This window comes from Chaetodon auriga, chromosome 16 (genome assembly GCF_051107435.1).
Source record: "Chaetodon auriga isolate fChaAug3 chromosome 16, fChaAug3.hap1, whole genome shotgun sequence".
Taxonomy (NCBI): domain Eukaryota; kingdom Metazoa; phylum Chordata; class Actinopteri; order Chaetodontiformes; family Chaetodontidae; genus Chaetodon; species Chaetodon auriga.
In genome coordinates, this window is record NC_135089.1 from 3,230,693 (window position 1) to 3,241,143 (window position 10,451).

At 47.0% G+C, this 10,451-nt stretch overlaps 1 protein-coding gene across 1 annotated transcript; it reads right to left on the reverse strand.

Annotated features, from left to right (window-relative positions):
* Nucleotides 1-3,481: 3,481 nt before the first annotated feature.
* tbc1d17 (TBC1 domain family, member 17) lies at nt 3,482-9,920 on the reverse strand. The gene is made up of 17 exons (XM_076753160.1): nt 9,782-9,920; nt 8,796-8,891; nt 8,641-8,718; nt 8,440-8,551; nt 8,178-8,361; nt 7,938-8,049; nt 7,642-7,806; nt 7,423-7,548; nt 7,216-7,319; nt 6,633-6,727; nt 6,414-6,530; nt 6,016-6,116; nt 5,539-5,638; nt 5,092-5,189; nt 4,832-4,948; nt 4,620-4,706; nt 3,482-4,215 (listed from the first exon to the last, which is right to left on the reverse strand). The coding sequence occupies exons 1-17, from the start codon at nt 9,809-9,811 to the stop codon at nt 4,054-4,056; spliced, it is 1,884 nt and encodes a 627-aa protein (XP_076609275.1). The 5' UTR covers nt 9,812-9,920; the 3' UTR covers nt 3,482-4,053.
* Nucleotides 9,921-10,451: the final 531 nt, after the last annotated feature.

The following is a 10,451-nucleotide window of genomic DNA, read 5'->3' on the forward strand; positions in this document are numbered from 1 at the left end:
TGTGGTCTGTGCAACAATTGCTTCAACAGGTGGGGAGAGGGAGAAAGGAGGAGAGCAGGGGAGAGAGGGAGGCGGGGGGGGGGGGGGGGGGGAGAGAAGAGGAGCAGACAAGTGAGGGAGTGGCCCGCAGGGACAGAGCAACAGCTTGTCTCCGGCAGTGAAAGAGAGAAGGGAGGAAAAGAAAAGGCTGCGAGGGGCGAGAGGCAGAGAGAGGAGAGAAAAGGTCACATCCAGACTCTGACAATGGGAATGGATGACAAAAGGATGACGGTGTTTGTTTACAACGCGAGCGCCAGAGGAAACATGTCAGAATCCTGCTGCTGCTCCACAAACAGCCTGAAATTTACTCCGTTTGTTAAACACTCAGTGACTTCTTGCTTGAGATTATTGCTGTTTTTTACTCTAATAATTACAATATTTACAGAATATGAATTATTTCAGGAGGGATCTTTAGTGTCATTCACATGTTTCTGCAAAAGCTACAAAAAATATTTATTTTTATTATTACTTATTATTTTTGCTTGTGAAAACAATCTGTTAAGGAAAATAGAGCCAAAAAATTCAATGAACAGAAAATTAACCTGCAACAATCCTGATAATTGATCAATCAATCAAATTAAAGAGTTTTCTGGCTCCAGATTCTCAGATCAGGTTTTCTCCACTTCTTCTTTGTCTCATGGGTTTGTAAACTGACTATTTTGGGGTTTTGGGCTGTTTTCTGGACAAATGTTTGTGAAGGTGCCGCCTTCGTGTCTGAGAAATGACGTTTTCTGACTTTTCATAAGCTTCCAAACAGCAGCTAAACTTTCCCAAACTACAGCACACTCAGTGAAAAGTCTGGATTCACGATGGCGTGAAGTCTGTTTCTGAGGGTTTCTCCATCCTGACAAGATGAGAACTTCAGTGGAAACAGGATCCGACCTGACCTCTGACACCGTCTCTTATCCTGTATTTCTAACCACGGGGCGAAGACGGATCAATAAAGAAAGAAATAAGAACAATAATAAACTTTATTCATATGCAGCGCTCTTCAAGACGATGCTGCAAAGTTGAACCAGGATTAAAATATTCCAGCCAAATAAGATCCTGGTGAACTGAAGCCTTTTAGATAAATATGGTCTCTGGAAATATGCTCATCAAAGTGCCCCCCCCCCCCCCTTTCTCATTGTCAAAGCAACCTGTGTCCCGCTGGGCTCCCCCCCCCCCCCCGCGCCTGCAGCAATCTGCTGCTCGTGTTTAAAGAGCAGCGAAGCCACCGGGGAGGGCCGGGCGAGGTATGTGCAACAGACAGTGGAGCCGCTCAGGTCAATGAGCCGTATTGTCCCCCTTTACAAATCAGTGTCAGACAACAGCCCCTGGCCTTCTGCCTGCTGCTGGCTGCTCACACACACACACACACTTCACACATTCATGGAGTGACACACTTTTCACACACTCCCCGGGGACTCCTCCGATGGTCACAAAGGGGTCGCACTCACCAGTGGAGAATACAGATTGTATTTGACAGTCATTACAGGTGGCGTTTCGCTCATTAGGCTTTCAATGGCGGCTCGTGTTTCAAATAGGAGTTAAATGGACGACCACACGGGCGCCATGACTTGATTTCAGCTGAGCATCAATAATTCATACTCTATTCATGACGACTGAAAGAAGATTCAGGTGCATGTCGTGAAAGGTAACTCAAACTTTTCTCAGGTTTTTGGACGTTTTTTTTCAGGACGTCATACTGGATGATTATTAGTGATGCATTCATGTGTAAGTAATATTTGACTGTGCAGTTTACGTTCTGCTGGGTCGAATTTAATCTGTAACAGCCAATTACATTTTACAAGCTCATCATATCTGTGTGTTTTTTTAATTTTGTAACTGCAGCTGCCACGTGTGTAGTGAAGTAAGAAGTACCACGGTTCCCTCTGTGGTCCAGTAGAGGTACATGGTGTCGGAAAAGTTCAATACTGCTACTTAAAATTTGTATGTCAGTTCAATACTTGAGCAAATGTACGTAGACACATTCCACCCTGCAGACAAATGTAAATATGACGATATGATGAAATCCACGTATCTCCAGATGTGTTGAATGTTTGAGAAACTTCTCCTCCTTCTTCAGCTAAATAAACTCTCGGATCAGCTGGAAACAGGCTGTTTTTCTGACTTTTTACAGACAAAAGATGCAAACATGTGATGATCTTATAGAACATGATGCATTGCTGTGAATTAAACGAGCCAACAGGATATAAAGTAGCTCCACAGCAGTAAAATGCACATGAATGCAGCAGTGATATTAATCCACGGACAGCAGATACGACAGAAAAACACTGACAGGGAACATTTTACTGCAACATTTACTTTTACTGTTCAAACTTCAGGCACATTCTGCTGGTAGTATCTGTGCGGATACTCCTCCAGTCACATCATCTACTGCAGATAACAGCTTCTCTCAGTCACTCAGCACAATGACGACATGAACAGACCATAATCCTCCAACACTTAGTCGATTGTGGCATCAGAGAGAGAATACGAGGTTTAAAGCTGTCGACAAGGCCTTCGCCTATTAAACAGGCTTTGAGAGGGCTGAAAGCAGATTGAGTGTGAATGAAGGACTGAGTAAGTTTGGCTCTGCCAGTCAAGTGAGGTCAGGTTTGGGTGGACCGGGGGGGGGGGGGGGGGGTTGGGGGGGGTGACAGAGCGACAGATCGTCGGCCTGTTTAAGAGCCCTGCTAAATTCATACGTCGCAGCTGTATTCAAACAACATGGATCGAGGGGGAAGGAGACAGCGAGCGGCCAAAAGGGGAGTGCAGCGGGTCCTGAGAAGGAGGCGTGGCTGCCCGCCCCTCATTTTCCAGCTCATTTGGCAGGACAGTGGAGAACAGAGGTCCTATTTTCCCCTCAGCCATTCACCTCACACAGACACCTGCTGGCCAGCGGGGGAGGAGGGGGGAAAGGCCAGAGTTTAACCAGTTCACAAGTTAGGACACTACATGAACACTTAGCTGTTACTGTTCCACTGGAACAATCAGCTTCTCACAGCCGGACCCCAAAACTCAGGGTTTTTGTTTTTATGGCTCCAAATCATGCTTTTGATCATATGAAGCTTCACTGTAACCAGCAGCTATTTATCATCTATAAGCAGTAAATTAACAGTGTTTAAAGCACATTACAGTCACGAGCTGATGTGAGGATGTATCCAGCATCCAGTCATGGACGCTTCACTGGAGTTAAAGCTGACAAACGCACCAATCAACACTCTTATCTGCTTATATCCTCCTAAAACTAACAGTCTAACTCAACAGCCTGGAAATAAATCTGACTCATGCAGGTTATACGGCTCACGTTGGGTTGAAACAGTTTTAAAGTCGACTTATTTCAGAGACTGTGGTCGGCGGCAGCGATCTTCGTTGTGCTTGAATAAATGAATGAACCCGACGCTGGCTGTGAGTGGACTGTCTGGTGAAAGGAACAAAATAAAGCTCACACACCAGCTTCTTAAGATTCAAGCGTTTATTTGGTAATAATCAGCGGACGAAAACTTTAAGACATAACACAGATAATACAAGGTTTCAAATATTACCACGCCACTGAAAACTATAAGGCATGCAAAAACTTTGCATAGGGCTGGAATGGCATCGTACAGTACTAACAAGGTGCTGCCAGTGAGCTTGTCCTTCATCTTCTTCCCTTTCGAGGCGAGGGGACGCAAAGGGAATCTAAAGCAAACAAAATGCACTGAGAGCAGACCGGAAGTGACGAGCGGCCACGAATGCAGAGGTTGAATCATTCGTGGCGAGGGAACAGAGCGGCACGAGAAGGCGGACGGAGAGCAGGACGGGCGGCGGCACGTCAGCAGAGACACGACAACAACAACAAACAGAAGAAGAGCACTGCAAGTATAGTGTTGAAACATCTTGAATAGTCACATTCATGAGTATATTAAAAGAAAAACACCTCAACGGCGCCCCCTGCCCCTGACAAACAGTAACAACAGTCCTCACTGGGTCATGTACAGTATATATATATATATATATCTTGCATACATCTCCTGCTGACCTTCATATCTAAGGAGAAGTGGAACCACGTGCTGAATTACAGGGAGCAGCTGCTGCCTGGGATTGGCTGAGGAGGCGCTGCGTCTCGCTGGCCTGGGAGTCCGGGCTGTCCTCCTCAGAGCTGGAGGGGATGTAGAGACCCAGAACCTGCTGCACCTTGAGGGGAAGCTCCTGGGGAGGGCAGAGGGGGGAGGAGGAGTCAAATTCAAGCAATATGTATGAGCAAGATGAAGCTGTTCCATCAGCTGAGGATCTGCTCTCCATCGCTGTTTGATCCTATTCTGTTTTTCTAAAAAAAAAAGGTTTGCTTTCAATTACAGCTGGTTTGTTATGTGGGACTCTGCACACAGTCTGGACACGCAATGACAAACCAGGAGCGGACGTTTCCCTCATGTCTTCCACAAACGTACGTTTAACAAAAACTAATGTTTGCATGTAAAGACTTAGCAGGTTTCTAGATCTACGTTTTAAAACTCGGACACAGTTTGAAGACTTTGCCTCCTCTTGGCTCCTCGTGAACATGGACACAGACTGAGACGGTCCACAGGCTCCAGCCTCACTGAAGCTCGTCTCACCTTGCACTGGACCAGCTGCAGGTAGATGGCCTCGGCTCCACACAGGACGCTCTGCAGGTCCAGCTTCATCGTCAGCTCGTTGATGTGCTGAAGACAATTCACGACGTGGGAAGAGGTTCACGATGAGAGAGAGACCATTTATAGACAAAGCAGTTCAGCTCCTCTCACACACACACACACACACACACACACACACACACACACACACACACCTTCAGAATAGTGTTAAAGTCGTGGTCTGAGCCGATCAGCTCTCCTCTCTGGGACTCCAGGATCGAACATGCGATCAGCAGGTGGAAGTTGTCGCACGGAAGACGAGTCCAGAGGACCTGAGGGAGAAAAGAGGATGCTGCTCGTTAACAGACATCACACGAGCTGCAGTCAAGGAGCCCGATCTCACCGCTGCACTCCAGCTGCCGCAGCTTTGCATAAACATCCACGACTGTCAGCACGTCAGCTGTGGTTCACTCACCTCCCATAAGACGAGGATGTCCTCGAAGGAAAACTCTCTCTTGAACCAGATGAGCAGCCAGCGGAAACAGAAGCACAGGGAGCCGCTGTCCTGCGAGTCTGAACGAGCAAAGACGTTTCATTTATTTACCTTTTCGAGTCAGTGACGTAGAGAAACAGAAGAATGAGCTCTTTATGAGTGAGTAATATCCAAAGTTCAGTCCTCAGTACATCTGACTTTCCGTGCTCATCGTGCATGTCAGCATGATGAGCTCCCCACCTGCAGATGAATGTGTTTAATCACGTATAACCTCGAGGTTGCATTATATCATAATAGCCTCTCATTTGCTTGATTCTTGTTTCTGTCCTACTTTTCGTTGCTCTATCCTAATAACTTTGGCTACAAGCTTGGCCTCAGGATTTATTTTAATCTAATCCAGCCTCACTGGATGAGCACTGGATGACTAACCCAGGAAGTCACACAGCTCCGGGTCCAGAGCCTTCAGCAGGATGCTGAGCTGAAGCAGCTGCTGCTTCATGGCCTCCTGAGACTCCTCAAAGTTCTGGTGCTGCAGAGGAAAGGAGGAAAGACTTGTTAAGTCACTCGGTAGCCTCGAGTCCGCGGCTTTCTACGTGGAAATGAACTCATTCATAACTGAACACACATGCATGCATTCAGCTTGAAACCGTAACAACAGATCAGACCAAACCACAAATTGAACAGTGTGTGCTTCCTCTTTCATTTAAATCAGAGCCGCTGGTGAAGCATCAAGTCACTGACTGACCGCACGAAGCAGGAACAACAAGGTTTGCATTTAGATTTGTTTTGCTCTGCGCTGCTGCTCGCTTCCTGCTCTCCGATGCACTGAGTGAGTCTACGTAGAGCAGCCGGACTGCACTTGTTTTTGACTGAATTTCAAAGAGAAGCAGAGATATTTCTACGCACCACCAGCTCCATGAAGCCCGTCAGACACCAGAAGGACTCCACCTCGTTCTGGGTGACGAACAGCAGAGGAGAGAGGAGATCGCTCATCCCCTGGACGTAACCTGGACGGACGGAAACAAGCAGCGTCAGGGTGACGTGGATTCATCTGCCTGAATGATCAGCAGCAACTCAAAACATCCTTCTCATGAGCAAAAAGTCAACTGTAATCACCAGAAAATCTGGATCTTACTGTTTTTAAGGATTATTAATATTAATAAAAACTGGTAAAAACACAATCTGACCCTTTAGAGACTAAAGACATGTGAAGCTCTTCTTACAGCGACTTGTATCGTCACTGTTTTCAGAACTTTTGTCAGATTTGCGTCTGTACTGACGCACCTCTGTTCAGACATACACACCAAGATCAAAGTTGTACATGCAGTACGTCATCAGCACGTCATGAAGCAGCGTCAGTCCCGGGTTGTCGTTCCCAGAGAAGAACGTGTTGTGTCTGTCCGTCCTGCTGACATCTCGCTCTGTCACAACACAACAAAGACAGTTTCAACTTGAGCGTCTGCTGCGGCTCACAGGCAGCTGACTGACAGGCCAACAGACCTTCTGTTGAGTGGCACACTGACCTATCAGGCTTCTGTATCCTCTGAGGAGGGAGTTCCTCATCTCCTGCTCTTCACTGACCGACTTCCACTGCACCTTCATCCTGAAGTACTCATCCCTGCAGACAGACAGGCATCTCAGCGGCTGACTACCTCAAAAGAAAAGCTTCACACTTTGGGAAACTCGCTTATTTGCTTTCAAGCTGTTTGATGATGTCTGATGTCTGTAAGCTAAATACGAAGCTACAGCCATTAGCCAGGCCATGGCCACCTCACGGTGACAACAGGACCCATGGATGGATGCTAAGCTAACTGGCTGCTGGTTGTAGCTTCATGCGACCCCGACTCCAAACAGTTGGGAGGCTGTTTAAAATGCTTAGATCCTCTGACTCAGACCTCTCGACTGTTCCTGAGGCCAGAGCTAAAAGGCAAAGAGAGGCAGTCTTTGTGAATCAAACTCTGGAAGCGCCTCCCTGAAGGTCTCCGGGGTTCTTCAAACGTAATCTTAAAACACGTCTACGTAACTCTGCACAAATAAGCCTGTTTGCCAAAGTGTCAAACTTTTCCTTTAACCACTGAAAAGAGTCAGGAGGGGAAGCTAACTAACGTTTTCACCCGCAGAATGTCCTCTCTTTCCTTGGCAGTGCTGTTCCACGGATAAAAGCCCAGGAGGAACTTCCACACCTCCTTCCTCAGGGACGGTGTGACACCCTGCGATGGACACGAATGGCGTGAAAACATCCTCGTGGTAAATAAAGGGCTGAAAAAGTAAACAAGGTGCATCAACCAGGTGTACTCTTATTGACTGTCTTACCCCTCTGAACACCAGCTCCTTGACCCTCTCTGGGTTCTTCACTCGCCCCGCTGGGTCCAGAAACTCCTCCCATCTGTCCAGAGGTGATCCCCGGGTTACACCTGGTCTGGGACCAAGCTCCACCCCCTTAATGGAAAGACAGACGCAAACATTAACAGCTGATTTATGATATCTCTGCGTATGAGACACGACTGTGCGCTCTTTGTTTCCTCCTCTTACACAGGTGATGAGCTCGAAGCCCGGCTCTTCATCCGACTGGGGGGGAAGACTGGGATCATGAGCAGGACGTGAGGAGGTCTCTGGAGGTCGAAGCGCTGCCTTGAAGAAATTGGTGACTTTGGAGAATCCGCCAAACGTGGTGGCGTACGGGTCCTGGATGAACCTCTGTACAGACAGAAAGAACACAATCACAAACAGACGTGCAGCCATCAATCAACAAGCCAATAATAGAGATTTTATGATCAACGTCTGCTCTGATGCAGAACATAACAACATAGAAAATCAAACCGGACTACCAAAACTAGATCGGAGCCTCCATCGTCGAGGAGCTGCAGCTTATCGAAGGACTGAGAGAGAGCTCCTGAGTCATGAGGGTAGGCGAGGAAGAGCCGCCCGTCGACCGGTGACCTGATGGTGACAACAGAAACCGTGTGATGTTTTTCTCCAATCATGTGACAGCTGAGCTCTGCCTGAAGCTCTGCTTCAGCTGTCATGCGTCCTCAGACTGCTGGTAGGATTCGGATGCTGCTGCTTACTGGTCCAGGATGATGTATCGCTGCAGGGCCCTCAGCAGATCCCGAGTTCCTCCTCTGTGGAAGTGCAGAGGAGGCAGCGGGTGGCCTCCTCTGCTCGTCAGCACCAGGAAGTTTCGACCCAATGAGAAGCGAGCCCTCCGGAGGCAGTATAACTCTGAGAGAGGCAGCGAGAACGACCACTGACCTGCAGGAGAAACAGACGGCGTTTAGCATCGTGATCCTTTCTGAACAGGACTCGCAGCGACGGAAGCGTGAGCTGCACCTGAATCTCTGACTGGAACGTGTTCGCGATCCTTCTTCACTGTGCTGATAACGGCCCAGTCTGGCTCATAGCCCGGGTCGAAGTTTGTGTCCTCCTCTCCTCCTTCTCCATCCTGATTCATAAGAAGTGGGTTGATGGATCAGATAGAAAAACTGCTTGTATTGTTTGATTTTCATGCAAAGCAAACAGGTGATTACTGACCTTTCTGCTGTAGAGGACAGCAGGGGCGCTGCGGCCCTCGTCCTCCAGTGGGCTCCACTCTAAAGCCGGCACCCCAGCCTGAAATGAAAAACACGCTCAGTAATGATCATTTCGACGTCCCTCTGTGTCTTGACAGCCTTGTCAGATGAGCTTACCCGCTCCACAATCCGGATGAACCCCGGGATGGTGGTGTCCTGGTTACTCCTCTTGGCATTAGTGTGAAGATAAACCCCCTCCTTCTCGAATATGAGCTGTGGAGGAAGAAGACCCACATGAATGTCAATGTGAGCGGAAACAAAGAGACGGTTTGCTTCAGGTTGAGCCAGATTCCAGTCTTGGTAAAGGTACGCAGATTGTATCTAAAATGAGCTCATTTTCATTATTACTTTCTCAAATTCAGCCTGAGATGAGCTCTTCAAATGGCTTCTTTTATCAGACCAAAGACATTCATTTAACTACTGTATAACAAAAACACATTTGTGTGGCTGAAACCACAACATGTTGGCATTCTTAGATTATCTTTAAGTGCTTAATCAGCGGTTGACCTGCGGTCTTTATGGGACTGACTCTGGCTTGTGTCACTATGATGTTATAAGACTTAACCACAAAGCAATTTCGATTATGAAATCAGGTCACCTTATTGTTGTTTGACTGAACTGGAACATAACTGATGACATAAAACAAACTCATATTCCTGAGCCTGAAGTGTCCCATCGATTAGCTGAGCTGTGGGAGGTAAATGACTCAGACATAAACAAGCAGGTCAGTGACAAATCACATGATCCCAGTGTGGCTCCTCGGGCAGGCTGCTCAGTGAAAGCAGGAAAACTTTGGAGGACTTCATTTACTACGATGATCTGGTGTCGACTCACTTTGCTTTGATGACTGTACGATTAGAAATACAGCTGTGGCTGAGCTACACAAGTCTTATATCGAGCCGCACGTTTGTTAGCTGACAGTGTCCTGCTTTATATTATCGAACGTTATTGTGAAGCCACAGCTAGCTTGACAACAACAGCTAACACTAACGGCCAGCTCGCGCAGCTCCAATCCGAAATGTCACCGTCGAGAGGAAGGAGAGCTGCCGACATCCACAGACTCAAACACCGACGGGAAAATATTGTGAAAACTTGTGAAATACCTTGTAATCCTCCTCGGTGGTTTGCTCCATTCTTCTGTCACCTCTGCCTCGACTTCGTTTATCAAAATAAATGTTACGTCACACTTCCTGCTTACGGAAGCCCCGCCCCACAAAGATGTCCGGGCAGGAGCGCGAGACAATCATGTTTTGGTTTATAGCCCCCCCCCCAAAAAAAGGGAAATAATAAACGAGACTCTCAGTCAGCTTTAAGTCAGAGAGTAATATTTAGTAACTTACATTTATTTTGAAAGTATTTAAAGGAAGTGGTAGAGCGCGGTTCGTTTTGATGAAGTTTCACATCATGGCCACTAGAGGACTCTCTGGTTTGACTGTTCAATCGTCAAAGAAGTCATGAAGAAGAACCGAACCAACCAGAAAACTGCCGTTACAATGACAGAAGTTCTAGTTAGAACCAGTGCTGATATTACTCATGTTTTCCTTTGTCATCACACTAATAATAACATCTTCAGGCATTGCATCAGTTATAAATATTCTTAGCGTATCAGTGAAAGTTAGTGGCTGGATAGCAGTTAAAAAAAAGGTTATTGTTAGCTAGCTGCCCCGCACCAAACAGCAGAGCGGACAGCTAACTGGTGGCAGGATTTATTGCAGGTCTGTTTGTTGAGAACTATAAAGTTTATATAATTAATGTGAACAATTTTAACATTGA